Here is a 23,263-nt window from a genome sequence, read left to right on the forward strand (position 1 = left end):
TCTACCGGCTTCTTAGCCCTCGCCTCGGTCTTGCAGGACACTTCCGGCGTCTCAGCTAAGTTGCTTAAATTGTTAGCTGGGTGCTTAAAGTTTTATATTTTTGAATGTATATTGGTGGGTGAAACTTTTTTAATGGTGTAACGAAAGGTTATATTTAAGGAGCAAAACAAATACTAGATAATAATGTTACTTGTTTGCTGGATGTGGTTAAGGCTATTTTTGAAGTGTTAACAGGTCGTTGTTTCTTGACTGCACTTGTCAAAGTAGGATAAGCACAGGTGTTACCAATATCATTATCGATGACTGTGGTCTGTCCCATTAACATGAGACAGTGCACTAAAACAGACACTGAAGCAGACGATTCGCCAGGCTTAGGTCAGCATGCAGATAGGTTTTCATCAGAAAAAGACTAACTCAAACTGTGTTTTTAGTGTGGTAAATCCTTTGATTTTCAATATGCAGGCAACAACGGGGCAGAACGACTCCAAAAAAGCCAATGTTGGTGTTCACAGACACCTCTGTCCTAAAATGCAGTTAACCATGAGAATGAAAAAGCTACCTACATCTGGAAGGAACATTGTGGACTGTGATGTGACAGCTCATGTGAACAGGTGAGGGAACTGTGATTACAGCACACTTGTCTGCTGCTGTGTATTTGAGTTCACATATTTAGTCTTTCATCTTAGCAATTTAGCTGAAGCTGAAGAAAGGTATGTTTGCTGAATGCATGGTAATTTTCTCTTTTGGTAACCTATAGTTACTTTACATAAGTTTGGTTGCAAATAGTCTGACCTGGAAGCTGTCCACTAAAACCACACAACCTTAACCTGTTAGCAATTGGACATCTGCAGATCAGCAGTGGTAATGACAAAGAAGGGAGCGCTGTTTTTTCACAAATGTTGTCACTCTAGTTATCACACCATAGAATGAACAGTTCTTTAGACAATCTACGGATCAAACCAGTCACCTGTTGGGCTCTATACCAACATTAAAACAACAGCCATAAACCCAAATTGTTCCTCATTACATGAAAATCCAGCTAAAGAAGAAGGAAGGTGGAAATTCATCAAATCACTCAGGTTTCAAACCCTCTCTTTAAAATATGTGGTAAATCTCACACAGGATTCAAATAAAATTATCTTTTACTTGTATCTGTCATGGTCTGTGACTGATCCCATAAGTGGTGGGGAAAACATCTCCACCAGATGGCGCAAAAGGCATTCATGATATTCATTCAGACTCTATAGGAACATGACATCTGATCAAAATATTATTATAGGTGTAAAAATTGGTTCATTCAGTTGGACACTTGCATGACTCTCATAAAACAGTGTGGTTTCAAGTCAAACAGTCTGTAGTGGATCCTGCAAACAGAGCGGAAGTCTGTAGTTTTGGGCTTATTTTGGCAGTGCTTGCTTAAATCTGGCAACCCTTCTCCAAACTTTCACTTTAAGAAGGCGCGTCTACGCTGCAGTGTAGTGTGTTTATCACAATCCTTAAAGTGGCACATGGAACCCATAGCTGATTTCTGCATGGCACAGCTCTAGACCTACACATTTTGTCTGTCAGCTGCGTGGAAATGCTCTGTAGAAACTGATCCACGGAGAATATTGCTGTGGCGTGTCTGACTATTTTTATCCGTGGCGGCAGCACCTTCAGTGAATGCAGATTCAGACGGCCAGCCGAGGGGAAGGTTCGGCGCATTCAGACGGACGGATGGTGGGTTCCGGGCGAGACGAGACATGAAATAGTCACCGGGTGAGATCCGTGAAAGGTGAAGCACATTGGGACGTGACTGAAATGGAGGCACAGCCAGGGACGAGCTGCTGTGAGCGCACCTTGGCCAAACGGGAATAACCGAGCCGAGAAACGGGCTGGGATGGCAGCATCCAGTAACTCAAGCCTCTCAGGTTCATCCGTGTCCTCCGGTAAGAGTTCACACAACCCACACTCAAACTGCACAATGGGGCTTTTCCCGTAATATATGATAATAATAAGGATATGACATTCCTTTACAGGTTTAATTATTGCTTGTCTGTGTCTTTTGAAATGTATGCTTTTATTCGTCTTGTATCAAACTTTTTAAAATAATCCGTTACGAAGCCACTCCTAAAATAGGCATGTGACATATCTGTATTTTATGTTTGGTATACAATAAACAAACGCAGCCTATTATTAAAGAAGTTTCCAGTGACTGCTGTGATTTAGGATTAACGATTGAACATCCTGGTCTGTTATATCTGGGTTCAGTGGAAACATTAGTGAGACAGGAGGACACCGTTCATGTGAGGCATTGAGATGCAGTACATTACAACGTTGGGTTTTGATGTTATCATTAGATTTCCAATCATCTCCATAATTCCCTTTTTGATTTATAATTCGTCTGCTGTCGGAATATTGTTGGCCTATATAGGCTACCATTTTCCAAAACGCAGCACCAGGCTAGTACATTTTCTGACATTGTACAAAAAAATCCTAATATGCTATGCTCCAGTGAGATATTACAGTTCATACTGTCACAGTATGCAGAGAACTCCAATCAAATCTTCATTGCATATAATGAGATGTAGCTCAGTGAGTCTCACCTATTGCAAATTTGTAAAAATGTAATTTCAGGGGGGAATTTTCACAGAAAGAGGGTTAGCAGCTGTTTAAACAAACCTAGAATGAAATCACTTGTCTCAGTGTGTATCCCATTCTGTGTTGATAAAGCGCATTGCTCATGTTTGCCAGGGTATAAAGTACAAACTCCACTATCAGAGCACTGTTTGATGTGGAAGCCCCGCCAACATCCAGGGGCATGAGTGTGTGACTATGGGAGGGAGAGGTTGTTTATGATACCAAGCTCAGCATTTTCTTTTATATTTGCTGTTTTCCATCATATACAGTCTATAGTTCCACCTATACTTTGCATTTTACCAAAAGGAGTCTAGTAAATGTGTGGGGTTACTTTTTATGTGAATATTGCACGGCAAAGCTGTAGGATTTATTACAGGGTTAGGACATTGTATAGTTTAAATAATGTTGGTTTTACTTTTTCCCTCTCTATGCATCCCAACCCCACCACACAGCAGCGTCACATTTCCCTAGGTACTGCCCAATGGGAGGGACCGACAGTTGTTTCCAAGCTGATATACCCTGTGGCAACCACATGCTTCACAGAGCATTATCTCATGTGTGCATTTCAGAAAGCCAAGGATTTACTGTTTGACCACTGCTGCTTTAAGAGGAAACTCTTTTCTCTCTGTGGCATTGGAGGGTTGTCATTACTTTTGGGCTTTCAATATAATTATCAGAGGTTACAAGCTGCGCTGCTGCCAGGGATGGAGTGGTTCTCACAAGGGTATTATTATTTTCATACGCAGCCCTTTGGAAGTCAGACACAACATTTGAATAATCTTGTCTGTGAGGCATTTGACGCAAAAATGAATCCCAGCTCAATTTCTACTCAATATTAGGGTTGTCTGTTCTGGCTGCAAACCAAGTGCTTTTGGTGAAGTTATTTCAGCTGCTTCTGATTATAAGGTCATTTTGTTTGGAGGCGGTTTGGAGATGAGTGCTAAAATAAGGTAATTTAACTTGTCTCCGTGATGGCAGCTTTTTGTGCTGAGTATTGATTTATGATATTGGCAATTGTAATTATGTTATGGGCGCAGACATTGATTTATTTCTGCACTTTGTGCTAATTATTTAATGAAGGAACAATGGTATGTATGGACTCAAACCATGTTTTAATGTTTAGTCTGCATTATATGCACACAATGTAAATAATGATGTATGTACCCTGAACATTTTAAGCCAGTTTTAATAAGATGACAGACAAACTGGAAGGATTGCAACAGGATTGCAACATGTATTTTGCAATCTTTTGCCTGGAAAAGATATTTAGTGGAAATTCGTCTAGCTCAGGAGATTCCTACACATTCTTGGCACGGGAGGGCATTGAAGCATGTACTGTACCAGCAGCACACCATTTGCCAGACGGCTCCAGGAAATACAGCTTTGAAAATAAATTGGAGGATAGAGCATAAAAGTATGCCTTCAGCCTTAAATGACAACATTGGTCAGAGAGGCAGAATTACAGCCATGCATTACAGAGAGGCTGTCTGCTCAACACGATCCTGCACATATGTCTGGCAAAGGCTGCACTTCACCTCGAAATCTTTCCACCACATTCAATTCTTGTCTTTACCAGTGTAAATCACATCGGACTGGATTGGTGTCATGTATGCTGTATGACTCAAATGATCTGCGTTTTTTTACAGCATCAGCAAGGGGAATGTTTGTCCCTTGAGTGTTTCAATTGTAGTTCAACATATCCCAGTAGCCAAGCCTGTATTAATTACATGTACACACTCTGTGGCAGATTACTAAATTGTGCTTTTAGCTCATCTTAACTTTCATGTTATTCTTCTTAATGGAAAAAAACCAACAGTTTCCCCAATGGAGTCTAGCCCGGTTTCCCACAAACATGTCTGACAGAGGCACCCTCATACCTGTCACATGTTATCTGCTCAGCACTAAGGCAGTGTTGAAATGTCTGTTTTGGACTAGTGTAATCCGCAGATGGTCTCCCTGCTGCAGCTCTGCTTCATCCCACTGACACCATAGTGTGTGTGTTTGTGCGCGCAGGTGCTTTTATGCGAGGGCCTGTATGTATCTGTATCTGAGTGCTTAAGAATGTCTCCTTTTTAAAAGGGTAAATACATTTTTTAATTAAGAAAAACGAGTAGGTGCTCATTACTTCCCGAACATGAATCTGTTTAGAGTCATCTAAATGTTCCAGGTAGTCCATTGTTTAGGCAAGCCACGTCCGAGAGGCTTGTTTAGTTTTAGTTGAGCAGAGGAAGGAAACACTGTAAATGCTGTGTTAAAATGTGTGTTTGTGCGATGCAGTGCAGCAATTCTAACTTCATCATTGCTTAATCAAGGTCATGATGAAAATGACCCCGAGGATCAGAGTCACCAAAAGAGATAGGGATCACAAAGGACGTTGTTATTGCTCAATACTCTCATAGCTTAAAATGAGATAAGATTGAGGGTCCACCAAAACAAACTCATCCACCTTCAGACCCCAACCCCTGCAGAAATGAGCTGGTGCATAAAAACATTGGACATTGAACTGGAAATCCGCAGAATAACCTGATCTATCGTTTTCTTTTGAAGAGTGTGTACTCAGCTGAGTGAAAAGAGTCCTTTTTTTTTTCAAAGGATGTCTGTGATTTGTTTTCAACCTTTTTAGTTGCTAGGATAGATGTGTTGCCAGTATCTTGCAATTAGACAGCATAGAAAACATTGCACAGTGACAGCTGCGCATCTCGTATTTTATGCGTCTGCAGATGGTCCTTGAAGTCACATCTAGTATGAATGAATAACCAGTAAAGGGAGGAGAGCCTTTTCTTCACTGACGTCCATCAAACATTTGTAGTGTTAACAGATATGATGTCCAATATATCCTGGTGATTCAGTGTTTTAGTTTTTGGAAGGAAAAAATCATCATACTCAAAAAGCCCTTTCTTATTGTGCAACACTGTTACATTAGATTGTATTTATTCATTTATTTATTTATGCAATTTGCACACTTACAGGACATTACTGCTCCATTGAAATTGGTCTATCTGTCACAATCAACTTTGTAAAAGTTATGAAAGGCAATTAAATATTAGCATGAAATACAATAGGTAGTTTTAATGCAATAGTAATATTTGCATCTTTACGGATGTCTTTCTCTGGACATTCAATGTATTGTTGCACTATACAACAACCACTGATATCTATATTTTGTGTCGTTGGGAAACATGATCAGCTACTTATTACCTATTTACATATTATTAGCCTATTCACCATGCAGCATATTCATATAAAACCACCAAAAAGGGACGTCATTACATTACCAGCCATTTACATTCCACAATTATCAGTTAAACTCTCTATTTTGTTCTTTTTGTTGTATCTAATAGTAGGGCTTAAGCAGGATACATAGCTTATTAATAGACACAAGAAACTGTTTTATGTGCTGACGTTTCATATTTTTTTCGGGAGCATGTGCACAGGCGTCAGACATTATCTCAGGGGATAAACCTCTAAGGTGAGCTTCGTCACCTATTCTCTTTGTCACCTAAGCAAACACCTGCCGGTAATTATTTTATTGAACGCCTCTGACTGGAGAGTAATAGAGGACAACACGATTAAAAGCTGTTTTTTGGAGGGAAAAACCCTTTGGCTGCTCGAGCATTTTAAATTCTCCCTGATCATCAGACACTGCACAACTCTGAGCTGCTTAGAAATTCTTCTTGATGTTATTTTCTGTCTGTGTGTGTGTATGTGTGTCTATGCTTGGTTGCAAGTGGGTATGAACACTGTAGCTAATGTGTTTGCCTGTGTGTGTTTGTGAGTGCCGGTGTTTGCATCAGAATCGACCATTAAGAGCTTCCTGAGCCATACTCCAGACTGAAATGCCATTTGTCATTTAAAAGAATCAGATTGAAAAGCAACTATTTGGCAGCCTACCAAATGAAATCACATCCTTTTAACAAGCCGCAGTCGAATAAATCTCTCAGACTGTTGCCAGTGCAATACACAGTGACATAGCATTGGGACAATACATTTTCTGAGGCAGCTTGGCCACACTTCAGCAAACTGAGCCTGAAGCCTGTTTATTTGTATTGAAGGAAGATGGTCTGTGAAGAGCTTTGGTAACAACGATGACAATCAAAACCTCCACTTATCAGTAAAGCTGCTTTTTCATAATGTCCAGAATTATCCATCATTTGATCATATGCACCTATCTTATCTTTACTGTGTGTAATTAATCTAGCTCTTTCCAAAGACACAGCGCTGTTGTGGTAAGAAGCAATGATGCTGACATACTCTGATTGCTGCTCTTTCGGTGCTGCCAGTTAAACAGTTGTATATAATATAGCATCATAATAAACATATACTTTGGGAGAAATGGTTATAAGATTCAGACAGTGATATTACTTATATGAGGAAGTTCCACAATTTTGCTTACTGCACGTCAATACTCACATCCAACAAGTGCTCACTGGTTTCACCCTCTCAGGTGTGTTTTATTTGCTCCTTCTGGCCAGAGAGGTGTGGCACCGATCTGTGGATGACTGCAAAGGAATGTTTGAAATGAGCAACATGTATCTTCCAGGCCAACATGATTCATTATTCACACAGTCATTTGGGTCATTCAGCAGTGGCGCTGGGAGTTTAATGAGAGGTATTACACTTAACATCTGAAAGGCAGATGAAGTATTTGTCTGCTATTTTGTGCATTTGGCAGCTGGTGCTATCTGTCTTTGTGATAGGCCGCTATGTTTGATGCTGTGTGATGTTCTCACTGTTTTAACATGCAGTAACATTTGCATATACAACTACATATTTGTGCCAACGGGTCAAAACCTTTTAAATAATAAAAAAAAATCATTATGTGTAATTATAGCTTTATTTGTTACATAATACAGTCACCTTGTTAGGCTCTTGTAGGTCAAGCACTGCCTTGAATAGATAAATAAACGATTCACTTGGAGCGTAACAGTGTGAAGATCTTTGTACTCCGCATTTAAGATATTATTTCCACCTTGCACCTGATTTTTTTTTTTTTGCCTAGATGTGTAAATTTTTGGTCCCTTTTCACATAATTCATTTGCCACACCATTATTTTATCATGAAGGTTTACAATTGACCTACGGAACAGTATCTTCATATAAAAAAAGAGCAGTTTTATATTGTTTTCCGTAGCTTTTGTCCATATCTGTTGATCTCTTTTACGATATGAAGTTGCTGTGGTGGAGAGATATGGTTAAAGTTTTGTCAACATTATTGATGTATTATGAGTAAAATATGCTGTGCTATTCATGTCATAATGAGGTCCACGTGTTTCAATAGCTTCCTGGCAGTGTAGTACGATGACAAATGTGGCCACTTTTTTGACTCGTTTAGTGACAATATTTATTGCAAGTCATTACTTTAGCCGCCGGGTACTGCAGTAAATTATCAGTTGCTACAGACCATTTACTCTTTTCAAGCTAATGTTACAGCACCATCACATCATCAGCACTGTGTTCACATTATCATAAATCAACCAGTGTGTTTCTTAGAGGAAAGTCTTACCGTGAGTTAAGAGATCTAAATTGTATTTACTTACATACATTTTGATTGGTGTGTTTGTACACACCGTGCTTTTGGGACCATGCTGGAAATATGGATCAGGTGTGTGCCAACAAGATGTTAAGCGAAATACCCGGACATCTGTATTGATTGTCCTTGAAGTGTTTTCAATGTTGCATCTCAGGAGGCAGCTGCACGGTGTGATTCCAGATGCATGATTGTAACAGAGAGATAAACAACGTTGACCTGACCATGGCGAAGGGCTCTCAGTCAGTCCACTGGGACAGGGATAGTAATGGAGATTTTAATGAGAGAAAACAGGGCACAGTCTGTTAATACCACTGCGAGTTAATAACAGAATCCTTCTTTTATTTTTGTGTTTTACAGACCCTGAGGACTACCAACCGCCCATATGGAAGTCCTACTGTGAGTAATGTCATTTATTCTATATCCCGGTATGCAATGTTTTGATGGAATTGACCTGACTTTGACCTTTAGTGCATTTCTGTAAATAACAGCATATTTATTTTGGATTTATAAAAAACTGAGACATTTTTCAATAATTGCTGGAATTGGGCTTTGTAGTACAATTATATATGCTGCAGCTTTCAAAAGGCTATACACACAACACATGCATCAAAGGCACACAATCAAACACACACGCCCACACAACACATTCACAAATGCAAAGCAGCGGATTCTTGATCCCTGAGTAAATTGGGTTACCATCACTGGGGTAAAAATATGACTTTCTACCTGCAAAGAGGCTTAGCTGAAAACAGATCACCACCTCATTATACAATGTTTTTTGCAATGTGGGAGGAAATGGATTAGGAATCAGAATATGTGGCCTTTGTTAAAACAAAGCACACATCATTTCAGTTTGGAACTGCCTGTTCTTAGTGATTATATTTTAACCAAGTACATTTTAAATCTTTCTCTCCTGTGTTATGATGTCCCTTCCCCATATTTTCTCCACCAATGCTGTATTTCTGAATCCTCCTATCTTGTCTTGACTCCTCTGGTCCTCAGCTGACGTATTTTTAGAGCTCAGTGTGTCACAGGAATGGATGATGTCCAGTTCTTGCTGGTTGGCTTAAGTCAGCCTGACAAACATGAACCTTCACAGTCAGGAGTCCTCCTTCCCCTGCATGGAGAATCTGCTCCTCTGAACACTTAGCTAAACCTGACTCAGAAATGTTACTCTGCTGTCGTACTAGTTGTAACACATAGGATATGGTTTCACTCTTCAGCCGTCCTCAACATATTACAAACTGATAGACTGCTAAAAGTCCATTTAGGGGTGAGTGCATTAAAGTATAGCGCAGTCAAGACTGTTAATATAGAAAAGGCCATTAGATTTGGCAGCTTGTCAGATAGAATTGAGTCGCAGCTTCTCTACATTTAAGAAAGAAAAATGTAGTGCAAGGGAAAGAACTACATTTAGCTACTGATTATTCAGTCAATGTAATATTTCTATCCAAACAGACATCCTGTTCGGGAAAACGGCAGCAGCGCCTTGGCTTCTCTCACTTTTGGATCACTAATTGTAATGTATTAATTCTGTGAAGCTGCCGAGGTGATTACTCAGACTGGCACAAATCCCTTAATTCCATTTTCACTTTGATTCAGACTTTATTTCAAGTTCTCCCAATCTTTTAAGTTCATCTTATACAAAGAAGCTTAGATCTGCAGCATGTGTGTATTTAGAAGTGTACATATTTGGGTTCAGCAGAATTGTGCACATTAGGTAAGTGAACAAAAGATCTTAATTTACACAAATGGTTTGCAGATTTATGACCATGTAAACCACTGACTCATTAGTCTTTATAAGCTGATGGCTCCTGTTGTTTCTTGTGACCTTTGCTAGACTAAAGGCTGCTGATGTGTTTGATGTCCAGGAGTGTCCATCGTCTGGCAGCTGCACTGCACCATTTAGTTTCCTACTTATGTGTGTGTAGCGGTTGTTATTTTTGGTTACAAATCTACAGAATGTATGTAATTACAACTTGCATTGAGCTGTGTACGTCACTCAGAGGGCTTTAATTACCATCCCTGTTCTTCTCTAACAGTGTACCAGCTACAGCAGGAAGCCCCAAGACCAAAGAGGATCACATGTCCTCAGGAGGTCAGTACATCTGTGAAGCTCTATACAATAGGCTACTGTATAGGGCTGAAGTGATTGGCATTTGTTGTTGTTTTTTTTTATAAATAAATGGATAAAATTTCAAACCAGAGTCTCCTTTAGTCAAAATAGGAAACCTGTAATACCTCCCAACCGAGAAGCTGTAAACATCAGTTGTTTGGTATTTTATTATTAATGACAATGATGTACTAATAATAACACAAATCTATGTTTATACTTCATATGAAAATGCCATTTGACAAGTAACCTCTACCAAACTATACAGTTGCAAACTAAGTTTTCAGTGTCAGGTTTTAGCCTGGAAACATTCACTAAGAAGTGATTGAGTCTGGCAGCTGGAAGCAAGACCGATCAGTCAGCTATGGAGACTGACTTGCTGCTTCTTGTAACTCCCACACCTCGGGACTCGCTATTTAAACTGTGTGCTGCTGTACTAGAATTAGAAAATATTACAATGCTCCAACTTGATGGTTTATTCTTTGCCCCATAGGCAAGATGAAACATCCTTTTAACCCTTTAAGATCACAACCCTGATAATATTATGAACGTATTTGACAATATCTGCCAAACAAAATACACATGTTAATATTTTCACATTTCCCCCCTTAAAACAGAAATGTTACATGTTTCCGAAAGCTAGTAACAATTACAATGAATCACAGTGTGTATATGTATATATATAACAAGAAGCTTTTGTTTCACTGTGACTTGTATACCTTTTAATTTGGTCTCTTTTGAATGCAGGACAGAACTGCAGTCATGTGCTAAGATGGAAGAGAATAGGTTCACAAGCTTTTCATAAACAGGGGATTTTTGTTCTGATAAGACTAACTTTGGATGATATCAACTTGTATAACTAACAGCTGAAGTAAAGCTAAAAGTACACTTTGGAACTAATTTTCATTGGGAAAATTTGCAGTGACTATAGTGCACAGAACAGGAACACTTTAATTAGACAGCATAGACTTTATTGCTTCAGATTTGTGAATAAAGCTGAGAGACAAGTTACTCTTCTTGTTCCTGCAGCCCTCACTGGGAGAACTGTCAAGCTTCTATTGTACAGCCCACCAGAAATGAGGCATGTCTCATCCTATTTTGAGTCTTGCCATGCTATGATGAGCAAAGCGAAAGTTGTGGGCTGGCTCTGCGAGATTGTGGCTACCCGTAAAGACCAAGGACTAAATTAAATTTAACCTATACCAAATCCATTATGATCATGACTGTCAGTTTTAAAAGAGATTTGAACTATCATCAGTTAAAGGGAATGAAAGGAGTGTCTGAAAATGTTTTTAAAATGTAGAAAATGACAAATAGTTTTCAGCCGTTTCTTTTGATTGGTGATGCCCACACCACACGCACATACTGGGGCAACACAGTAACACACTAAATATTAAATCTTTGCATCTGGCCATCTCTCACCGGCTGTTTTCTTGCAATGCCTCTAATTCATCTCCACACTCTGTGATTTGGCTTTATGGTTTGGTAGCTGCGAATAGACGCGGGGGCACAGATGGATAATCTACCCTGTGGTGTGGAGTCCTTTATCTTTCACACAGGCTGTAAGAACAATTCACATAGCCATTTTATTGAGCTTTTTATATCATATTGCTCCAGCCAATATGTCTTGTTCTGCTTTACAGATGGAGAGCAGACCCAAATACTACGGCAGAGAGTGAGTGTGACTTTCTGCTCTTCTTTTTATGCCTTTGTTTGCACACAATGGTTTTATTTAGCGTTGCTGCTCTGCATCAGATGTGGTTTAGGTTCAAGTGGGTGGATGTGTATTTTGTGTGCATGTGTGTCTCTTTGCTTTGGTAAGAGCCTGAGGGGAACATCCAAATTGTAAATCTGTGTATTTTAGGATCAGGTCACATTGGAGGCATATTTAGAAGTACTGTATTTTCTTCTACAGGTTTCATGGTATGATCTCTCGAGAATATGCAGATGAGCTTCTGGTGGGAGCAGAGGGACCGTACCTCATCAGGGAGAGCCAAAGACAGCCAGGGACACACACCTTGGCCTTAAGGTACCAACACCGTCAGTACAGAATCAGCATCAGTATTCAGCACAGAAACCGCTGAAAGGTCGGCCCTATCATCAGCGCAGTCGTGCTCAGTCTCCACTCATTTTCCGGTTCATTTTCATTCATCCACACTTAACGGTTCCACATCTGCTGAGCTTTACTCCCTCTGTCTTCATGTGTCTCGATTCAGATTTGGGCACCAGACCCTCAACTACAGACTTTTCTATGACGGGAAGCACTTTGTCGGGGAGAAGAGGTTCGAGTCTGTTCATGACCTTGTGACAGACGCCCTCATCACTCTCTACATCGAGACCAAGGCGGCAGAGTACATCGCCAAGATGACCACTAACCCCATCTATGAACATCTTGGTTACACCTCGTTGCTCAAGGACAAGATGGTGCACAGGCTGAGCCGTGGACGTACAGAGCCACGCAGGGTCACCTTCCAAAGAGATGAAAGGGTTAGTTTTATTACTAGATGTTCTTATGTGTGCACTGTGGGAGCTGTAAGAGAGGCCGTGTGGAAGGTACCAAGCGTAAGCCTCTACGTGGTTGAAGTATCATTGGGAAAATCACTGCTTCACAGATGCTATTGTTTGATGGATCTTTCCTTCATCTAGAAAAAACTAAAAGCCAATGAAATTCTAAAAAGGTTGGAGGATAAGTTAATAATTTTGATAAATAGATTATTGTGAATCTATTTATCTTTCTGAAATACTAAAATGTTTGAATTTTGAAGAGTTTGATGTGTCAGTCAATACTCATGTTAGCATTAATTAGAAACCAATGCAAACAACTAGCCTGTTTCTGTCCAAAGCTAACAAATACAGATACTGGCACCTTTAGGAATCACTAACAAACATGTTATTTCATTTGTTAATTACCAAGAAATGGTTAAAAGGTTAGGTGCCAAACTATTACTTGACTGGGATCAGTAACTTCCTGGGTTTCAGTGTCACTGTTGGGTTAGCAGTCAAGCTGAATGAGAGTAGGATTGATTTAATTGTCAAACATGAAAGCAAATAAGCGTGTTTCGCAAAATGTCAACCTATTGCGTTAATACCTTTTGAGTGTTGTCCTGTTGATTTGACAAGTCACGCAATTTGAAGTTGTGTTTAATTGAACCTTGTGATGGGCCTTTTCTCCTTATATCTGACATTTTAGAAATAAATAGGGAATCAATCAACAGAAGAAAAACAATCAATGGACTCAAAGATAGAAGTTTTATCTCCAGCTCTATCTCCATCATCCTTGCCAAAACAACGCTCCAAAGAGCTTACTCATTATTTCTGACTTAAAGTTTGTTATCCATTAATTCTTGAATGTAAGTGGGTTTGATTTGCAAAATCTCAAATTATATTAATTCCACTGTTCAAAGACATTGAATACCTACAGTCGTTATAGTCAATATAAGCAGTATTTTATTTATTTGTGTTTTTACCACAACATCTCAAGTGGAAACATCTCTTAGTCATCTAAGCAGCTGTAGACTCTCTGATAGATAGCCCTCAGTCCAGTGACACTGTATTATACCATGATTTCAATCTACTTCCACGCCGCTGCACGTTTTCAGTACATTTCGTGTAGCATGAGAGTTTCACTGAGAGAGGACACTTTGTCCTTTGACTGAGACGTACAGTATCCCTGTGGCCCTTGGGTGTGTTCACTGCTACCATGCTTGGTTGCTTCCTCTAAAAGGTAATGATGACCGAGGGGACTGGGACTTTGCTCTGCCTGCCATGCATATCAGACACAATGATCACGGGCGGGACAAATTGCACATTGTATTCACTCATGAGCTGTTGTCGGATTAAAGTCAGTGAATGATTTATCACCGAGGAATGTCTGGTTTATGGCGGAGACAAATCCTAACAATCCTTCCACAAGGGGGCAATCTTAACTAGTTTCCATCATCCTTGGTTGTCTGATCATGGCACTGAGATTAGCATCCAGCCTTTTTTTGAGAACCAACACTTATATTTTCTTCTCCAGAGATTTGATGAACTGTAATAATAATACTGATATATTAATCTATTGAACACATAAAACATAATATAAAAAAACAGCAATAAATTCGCCACATAAAAATACAAAGATGGCAGAACCTCAAATAGGATAAAAACTGGAGTCAGATGAAATCAGAGCGTGTCGTGCAATGTGTCCCTCAGTTTGAAGACCAAATGTTTTGCTTCGGGGATTGTTTGTCTCCCAAATGTCAGCCTGTGTGTCAGTGACAGACACATGGCAGCCCTGTCAGCAGGAGCGTCCACTGCGGACCTCTGTCACTTGAAACATGAACCATTAATGCCTATGGCCATCAGTCAGTCAGCATCCATTGATTTATTGTCGCTTCAAATGAGCTTAGTGCTGCACATGCCTAAACCAACTTTGAGAAAGCCCTTGCCCCCCCCCCCCCCCCCCAGACATACAGACTAAACTATGCTTGCTTAACACAGTGCTTTATTGAACAGTGTCCAGAACTGTTGCACTCTGTTTGATTTGCAGCTATAATGTTTGAAATTTTGTTGACTGCCGCCTCCAATTAACCTTCACTTTGCTAGTAAATCTGGAGCACCTCTCTGTCTAAATGTCACACTGTCAGCTATGTTGGCGCTTGTGTAAAACTGACTTCATATTCCTCTTGCCAAGATTTACACATGAGGATCTGGGTCAGTGATAGCTGTGATGACGCTTTGTTAATTAGCGTTTGAAAACGACCGGCCAGTCATAGGAGAAAAACCCTTTCTGTCCTCTCCAATATTACATGTCCAAGAAGCAGGGACCCAGCCTGACGGCTCAAATCTGTGGTAGCTTTTTTGAACTTCATGTTTACCAATTACACAGCCACGCCCTGAGGCTTCACAGCCACAGTAGCTCCACTGTATAGTCAGCATTAGCATTTATTTACTCTGCGTCAGGTTGATACCACCATATTGCCGTGACTGCAAATTCTTGTGTAATTAAAATGCTCCCTGAAGGTGAGGGGGGGTACTTGACTCACCCTTTAGATCATCCTCTTGAATCACCTCTTTGCATGTGAAGGACTTTCCTCAGTGGCCAGAAACTGCCTGTTTTTCTCCTGATACTCCCCACTCTGGTTTAATCTCACTGGGGCTCTCTTGTCTGCTCGCCTACCCTGAAAAGGTTTCCAAAATAAATTGTCATGTTGGTTTTTTTTATGGATAATAACCTGTTCTCTCTCAGGAGTTATGGTAAAAAAAAAGCGCAAAAAGAAGTATGTGTTTCAGTTGAACACACCACAGTTTAACCTTTTTTTTCAGTCACATACAGAAAAACAAAAAATCAATTTCCAGTGTTCCCAGTTGAGCCAAAAGTGCCAATTTCTTCACTTTTTGAACAATAGCCTATATCTTTGACTGCTTTACCCTTCACAGTATGTCTATTTTCTTTTTGTCAGAGATGTTCTTAGGGCTGTTTTGTTTGAGATGTGGGTAGTTGTATCCTGTTGTCGCACTGTGTCAGTGCCCACTGTGCCTCTTTCCCATAATTCCAAGTACTCTGTCACAACAGAGTCCGCTCAGCTGTGCTCTCACAATGCCCTGCAGGAATAAAAGAGCCAAGCCAGTGAAAATAAAGCAGGGCTTGTTGTGTGACCACCTTTTGTGTCCTTTTCTTCAAGCTCTTCTTTAAGAGACAAGAAGCCATCTGCCTGCAGACAAAGAGCTCAACCCTCACCCTCCCTCCCTCTAACTTTGCAAGGCTAAAATATCTCAGAGTGGTCTATTCCTTGTCTGCCCCCTCAGACTTAGCTGTAGAGACGCATTGTATGGTATGGTATGTGTAGGACTCTTAAGGAATGTCCACCACAATAACAGATATCTTCACCTGTCCTGTCACTCTCGCAAACCATCAGCCAGTTAACTGTTGCCCCAGACGCCAGAGACAAAAAGAACTAGATGTCACACAAAAGGCCCTAAGCAATTTTTTTTTTACTTTGCTGCTGTCTCTGAAAGCTGCCAATCCTTTCATTTTATCTCAGCTTTGCAGTTGCCCTTTGGGTCTTCACCACTCAACTTTTTCTGTAGCTCTTTATCCTCAAACATCCAATGTTTTATGACCTCTCCTCATTGTGTGATAACTCGGTTTTGTCCTTGTTTGTTTTTTTTCGTGATATCTTTTCTATGTTTAGGCTTAGTTGATCTGTAAAATAGCTGTTTGACTCCATGTCTGGCAGATGCTTGTTATTTGACATGTAGTTTGCTCTGCTGTAAGCATTTTGCACATTCAGGGCTTCTTGATTAATTAGAAAAGCCAAAAGCCTTCTGTTGCAGTTTACTGGTTGTTTACAAGCAGAGCTAATAGGGACAAATTCAGCATGAACACAGCATCAGCCCCCCACTGCCAAAATACTACATGATTGCCGACCGGCAAATGAGCCTGCTGTGGGATTTTACTTGGATTTGGGCACTGCAGGATTATTCCTTGTGTAAGGATTATGGCAGTAATCCCCCCCAATCCCAGTTGATGGTCTGGCTCTGCTGGTTCTCTAAGAGAATGATTGTGATTGGCGGGAGTAGTCGGCAGCCACGAGTGTCTGGAAGATCCAGTCTGGATGGCAGTGTGGGGAATTCCACCAACTGACTGACATAGCTGGAGGTCGAGATCTGTTTGAATTATGAGGACAGCCTGGGCTCTGCAGTCCAGGGAATCTTTGCTTAGTCTTTGAGCAGTCGACTGACCCGTTTATGAGACCCAGTGCTGCCTCAGAGCTGCTGGCAGTTGAGTATTATCTCCAGTTAAGTGAAGTGGAGTGTGTCCGGAGGGCAGCATACTAATGGGAGTGTACTCTGTGATATAAAGAGGGCGTCTACACTATTGATCCTGCCCTACAGAGCTGTATAGCTGTGTGAAGCGGTCCTGACAGCACCCAGCGCCCTCACGCTCAACCTTCTGGCCCCTCCCTATCAGCTACCCTGTTCGCTCTTTCTCTCTCTCTTGCTCTCTCTTTCTCTCTCTCTTTCCTTTCTGGGTGTGTGAAAGAGGGCCATTGTGTGAGGCACACTCCTACCCTCAGGCCGCCCACTACCAATCCCTTTCACCGAGCTCTTCTTGCTTGCTGCTGCATTCAGACCAGATGCAGAGTCAACCCTGTGCTAGCTGTCAACAGTCTCCCTCCTGGGTCAGAGAAGAGTGGAGTGTGGCTGCCTCGCCTGCGCTGAGCTGCTGCCGGCAGCGTCTGCTGCACAGCACCAACGTCCTGCCACCACATCTTTTCCCAGAGGAGATGGAGAGTCTGTGGGAACCAGATCAGTTGAACATGGATGCTGAAGACAACAGAGGAGGGGAGCTGATTTCACACAAGGCTAAAAGACAAGATAGGAAGCGTCAGCAGCTGTTGGCTTTGGCTCTGGGAGTCAAACTGGGGAGCAAGGGAACCCTTCTGTGGAAGCCTATTAAACTGTTGGCCTCCTGTCCACAGATCTCCTCACCTCTGGTGCAACGGAGTGCCTTGAAAGATACGCCGGAGAAACAGTGCTCCTATGAGAAGATACACAACTTCAAGGTGAGTAGGTTTTTGATCAAAAGTTCAATGGCTGCTGACAACTTAATTTTATTCCTACTAATAAACAAAAACATTTAAAAAATAAAGCATTTTTAATTAGCTCACCCAGTTTTCACAAGTGGTTAAGTAATCCCTAAGAGTGATGCATTTACAGATGCCTCAGATTTTTCGATTGTCCCGTCATAGACCATAATGTGTGTTGCTGTTTGACGAAAGCACATACAGCTGACACCCATATGCACTGAGGGGAATTAATGGATACTGTGGCAAGCCATTAGCAGAGCACATTGATTAGCATTGATCCTAAAGCTTTCATAGATCTGTTTTTGTTTTAGGCTCCTGAGTTTGTAAAAAGCTCTTATAGAGTTGATTGATATGGCCGTGTCCTCTGCTCTCTTTCGGAGTGTAAGTGGATAGTACATTGTAAAGAGTTATGGTTCTTTAAATATACAAAGGAGAAGTTAGGGATACTCTTCCTCTGGGCGCCCCAACATTCTTGCAATTGTATCTTGGGTTACAGCTAACAGGCAGAATATAATGGCCCCCAAAGCTTTTTGTATACTCCCCTTTGGAAAAGAACAAAAACCATCCACTCGCCACCTGCCATATGCCCTCTTCACTCAGCAGTCGACTACTACCTATTAAAGTACCAATGAAGGTGTGTGTGTGCGTGCATGTGCACACCACAGGTGTGTCTCCTATTCGCCATCTTATCTCGACTTTTCACAGTCGGTGTACATCTGTTATTTTGACTTGCAGGCTTGTCTCACTGCCTGCCTGCATATATCCGATTGCCCAGTAGCAGATGCCAGACACATTATAGTAAATCCTTTAATCTGCCTTGTATATACAAATTCTCTCATTTGGCGAGGGGTCCCATCCACTGTAGCTTGGTATCACAAAGTAATCTCTGTCCATTACATCAAGAGGGAGTCTATCCCGTTTAGACTGGACATGGCAATGAATGGCAATGTGTGATGTTTGTTTGTGTGATGAATGACCATGTCTACTCTAAACCCCAGGTACACACCTTTCGAGGGCCGCACTGGTGCGAATACTGCGCCAACTTCATGTGGGGCCTCATCGCCCAGGGTGTCCGCTGCTCAGGTAACTATTCACTTCCAACATCAGCGTTTCATGTACCAAGTAGTGTGTGAACTGTAGAAAACTCTGTCTTGTCATGGATGTTTCAGTTGCTAAAAAAGCTGTTTGAAAAAAGTATTTTTCCCCTTTTTCAATCATGGATCCCATTGTATTCCTGTTATGGTTATTCTCTGGCTATAAAGCTGTGACGAAAATGTTGAGATCCTCCTGTCAGTGATTAACCGCCCCACAACATTGATTGATCCCAGTCATACCACGAGAGTAATCCATTACAATGTATTTAGCGTAGAACCTCAGACAAGATCAGAAATTATAAAGAAAAACAGAAGCAGCATTTGGCAGTTGCAAACATCAGACAGCAGAGGCAACACAAAGGCCAGTTTAAATAAACGTACCCACTGAAGGCAACAACAGAGACCACATCTCTAAAGCAATTAGATGTTTTTATATGCTATTTTATAATTCCCTTGTAGCTGGTTAATGTGCAAAGAAAAGCCATCTAAAGCTGATGTCTTCTATCTGATTGTAAGTTGTGTTTCTCTATAAACATACTGTTTGTAAAATTGATATAATGCTGGTCAAACACAGGTCAAATGTTGTGTAATTTTGGACCAAATATAGCAGCAGATCTAAGTGATTGATTGCGTATGAGAGTTCAGTTTTCAAAGCATCCATGGTCACAAGATGAGTCCGCTGCAAAGACAGTCATGAAACCGATGTGCACAGCAGTGTACTCTGTGGTTTTTTTCCTAAACGGAGTGTTTGTTGTTTTGCTCCGCTGATAAGCCAGAGGCAAACACTGGTATCATCAGACGCCTCATGTGCTATGAGAAAATGGAGAGAATTCTTTGTCCTCTCTCACTCCATCTAGCCTTTATTTTTTGCCTTATCTCCTGCTACACTCTCTGCAACCACTGACTGAAAGCAAAAGCCCAATCAGAAGCCAAGCGTTAACATCACTCAGGCGGTAAAAACGTCTTTGTGATGAACGATTTCAGTCTGACAAATATTGCTACTTCAAAACCTTCATTCCAAGTGGTGCAGATGTACTTCTCACACACACTCTTCTTTACAGCTGTCCAGCACACTTGATGTGGCTAAACTAGCTCAAAGAACCCCCGCCCATGCTGCCATCATGTTCTCTGTTGTCTACCTTTGGCTGATCGGCTGGAGACAGCTTAGCAGCAGCTGTGCTGTCTGACAGTGTAGTTTATCATCACTGACTCTGGGAAACCTTTTCAAACTGCTGTCTTAAGCCCGCTGTGATGGTTGTGTTATCATCAGTCTGAGGCTAATCCCTTCCTCTCCCCCTCTCTCTTTGTATTGCCGTCTTGCTCCTCTAGATTGCGGACTGAATGTACACAAACAATGCTCCAAACTGGTTCCCAGCGACTGCCAGCCGGACCTGCGCAGGATAAAGAAAGTGTTCAGCTGTGACCTCACCACACTGGTCAAAGCTCATAACACCACCCGACCCATGGTGGTGGACATGTGCATTCGGGAGATTGAGCTGAGAGGTAAAAAGCAGTAAATCAGTCATGACATTTTAACTCATCAATCACTTCAGAAAAAGGAATGCTGATCATACATTTTGATTAGTACATGCCTAACTACAAGATTGACGTATTCAGAAATATAAATATAATCTTTTGTTTTGTTAGAAAAGTTGCATGCATCCTCCAGTTCATTTTTTTCTCTGCCTACGGCACAGAATGGGCTACGGGGGGGTGATTAGAGAAAGACATCACCTAAAAGACTGAGACAAGCTTCCCAATTGTCTCTTGCAGGTATGAATTCGGAGGGTCTCTACCGAGTGTCTGGCTTCTCAGAGCACGTAGAGGAAGTGAGGCTCGCCTTTGACCGAGGTTTGTTGACATCTTTTTATTTGCCCCAGGATCTTGACGGTCTCTGAGGTTTTAGTTCACAGGTTCATATTTTTAAATGAGGAGCTTGTTCGAGCTGCAGTACGGCACAACAAGTTATTTTGTGAACTACACGGAGAAGCCTTTACTTATAATTGTATCCAAATGTAAAATGACATGTTACTCATTACATTTTTCTCATCAACAGAGGGTGATAAGGCTGACATCAGTGCCAGTGCCTATGCAGACATCAACATCATTGCTGGTGCTTTGAAGCTCTACTTAAGAGATCTTCCCATTCCAGTCATCACGTTTGACTTGTACTCCAAATTTATTCAAGCTGCAAGTAAGAGCTTCTCCACTCTGGGCTATTCCATGCTATCACTGTTATTGGTACCCTGCAGCGCTCTGATACTAATCATGTTACTAATGTCATGTAGAAATTCCAAATGCCGAATCCAGACTGGAGGCCATTCACGAGAGTTTGCTGCAGCTTCCCCCAGCCCACTACGAGACCCTACGCTACCTGATGGCTCACCTCAAGAGGTCAGTTCAAATCCAAATCCCTTTCAAAGACTTAAACCAACAATAAATCATTCCTACTAAAAAGTATTGCTTTATCCTGAATTCAGCTTGAAAAATAAAATAAAATGTGGGAATCATGTTCGCCCCCAAAAAAGAACATAAGTATTAAAGTATATTAAAGTATTGGGAGGTGGACTAAGATTAGTCTTTCATGGTGTTTGTGAAAAAATAAGGGAATTATGCAATATTGATATAATTGTTCTAATATTGTACACATGTCCCTTTTTTTGTACTTTGCCTTATTCTAATCTCCTTAACTATTTATCATTTTCAACAGGGTGACACAGTTTGAAAAGGACAATTTAATGAGTTCTGAGAACCTGGGGATTGTCTATGGCCCAACGCTTATGCAGCCGCCGGAGCAGAATGCCTTGATAACCCTGAATGACATGAGGCAACAGAAACTGCTGGTGCAGCTTATGATTGAGCATGAAGATGTCTTATTCTAAGGACTGGGGCATGCACGCCTTTAACGGAAACGAAAGACATTTATTTATTCTGTGTAAGAGGAAATTCAAGCCACCTTGGTTCTAATGATCTTTCAGAACACTTTGTAATCAAATTGAACTTGAAACGCTTTGTTCTCGCATGACTGTTCTATTGAAAGTGGTTTAGTGTTGACTTTGTCTTGTTACTGTAACTTTTGGGTTGTCATACCCTACCAAGACCATCATTTTTATATCAGGAAAAGATCCAGTGTTTTAAACTTCCAACAGTGCTGTTCCCTCCTATCTTTAATTTGAAGACTGTCACTACCTGGTGTAGACTCAGTCATGATGACAGCACTGTGTGAAATCTTCCCCAGGCATATGTCAATCATTGCTGGTGCTGTTTTTAACCAAGCCTCCCAGCAGCAGCCTAATTAACGTTACCACATCACAAGTGTGCATATTGTGATTTGAGTGGGAACGCTGGTTCAAATTTGAATTGTAGATAAAATGAGATCAATTCATGATCAATATTTAAACCGTGTACTAAGAAACAAAATATGAGGCTATTGGGCGCTCATGAAGCACTTTTTCGCATCAATTGTAAAGATTTATTTTGTATAGATGTTTATTTTTGTCTTTTACTCTGCATCATGTTCTTTTGTCACAATAATATATACTGTTGAGAATGATGTTTGTTGAACTGATGTCTAAATACTGATCTGACCATAAGAAAAATAAAAAGGATCAGAGGACAGACGGTTTGTAAATTTACATTTTTATTTGCAATGTACTCGGTGTTATGGTGAGTAATCCAAAGGTGGATTTCATAATTACCTATCGCAGAATCATTGCAAAACTCTTCTGCACACATGTTGCTTGCCAGTTTTTGTAAAATGTCTGTTTACACTCTTACTTTTAGGTGAAAGTATGATCTGGGCCCATCAGTTCTTTCTTTTTGTATGCCAGTAACATGACTCAGTGCAGCAGTAGTTTCCATTCACTTCAATGTGCCATCGAAGTTAACGTTCATACTACAGCTGTACCGAGAATGTTTCTTCCACAGCTGGTTAAATTTGATTAAGTAAATCCTTTCTACAAATCCATTTTATCAAAATGTATTTTTGTGACGGTTGCAACAAATAAATGTAATTTATCAAATGTTGATTTATTAAAGGAAAGACAACTTCAGTTTGAAAAATGTCAACCTTTTGTCCTTTCTCACAATGTTTTTATTTTTTAATTGGACATACTCTTACTGCAGTGTGATGACGGTAGAAGATGTTCAGTGGGATTAAGGCCCCTCCCTGTAGTGATGATAGATTGTAGCCTGAATAAAAGCGGCTCACAGGTATGTTGTAATCAACTTTTTTGTTTTTGATCTTTTGACATATCCTTAACCAGGTACTTTTTATGGAAGGCCTTATCTTATGTTTTATCTCGTTCTGAAGAAAGACCTTCCTGCTGATCCAG

The 23,263-nt window shown here is 40.7% G+C and overlaps 1 protein-coding gene across 2 annotated transcripts; it reads left to right on the top strand.

Annotated features, from left to right (window-relative positions):
* The first annotated feature begins 5 nt into the window (after window positions 1–5).
* On the top strand, window positions 6–22,997 carry chn2 (chimerin 2). Of its 2 annotated transcripts, XM_063878991.1 has the most exons (15): window positions 6–375; window positions 463–611; window positions 1,651–1,928; window positions 8,506–8,544; window positions 10,191–10,246; window positions 11,905–11,936; window positions 12,177–12,290; window positions 12,478–12,748; window positions 17,728–17,811; window positions 18,834–18,918; window positions 20,259–20,432; window positions 20,703–20,780; window positions 20,986–21,123; window positions 21,218–21,323; window positions 21,640–22,997. In XM_063878991.1, exons 3-15 carry the CDS (start codon window positions 1,880–1,882, stop codon window positions 21,809–21,811), a joined length of 1,398 nt encoding a protein of 465 aa, XP_063735061.1. In that variant the 5' UTR covers window positions 6–375; window positions 463–611; window positions 1,651–1,879; the 3' UTR covers window positions 21,812–22,997. The 2 variants fall into 2 exon arrangements, with proteins under 2 accessions (XP_063735061.1, XP_063735060.1); XM_063878990.1 differs by having other exon boundaries at window positions 6–611.
* The last annotated feature ends 266 nt before the right edge of the window (window positions 22,998–23,263 follow it).

This window comes from Eleginops maclovinus, chromosome 3, assembly GCF_036324505.1.
Source record: "Eleginops maclovinus isolate JMC-PN-2008 ecotype Puerto Natales chromosome 3, JC_Emac_rtc_rv5, whole genome shotgun sequence".
In the NCBI taxonomy this organism is placed as follows: Eukaryota; Metazoa; Chordata; class Actinopteri; order Perciformes; family Eleginopidae; genus Eleginops; species Eleginops maclovinus.

Bases quoted from the DNA above. Each gene is read 5' to 3' on its own strand.
- chn2 (XM_063878990.1), top strand. From the start codon at position 1,880: ATGGCAGCATCCAGTAACTCAAGCCTCTCAGGTTCATCCGTGTCCTCC. The intron at 12,749-17,727 runs GTTAGTTTTATT...TCCTGTCCACAG, and splicing joins CCTTCCAAAGAGATGAAAGG to ATCTCCTCACCTCTGGTGCA. The intron at 21,124-21,217 runs GTAAGAGCTTCT...AATGTCATGTAG, and splicing joins CAAATTTATTCAAGCTGCAA to AAATTCCAAATGCCGAATCC.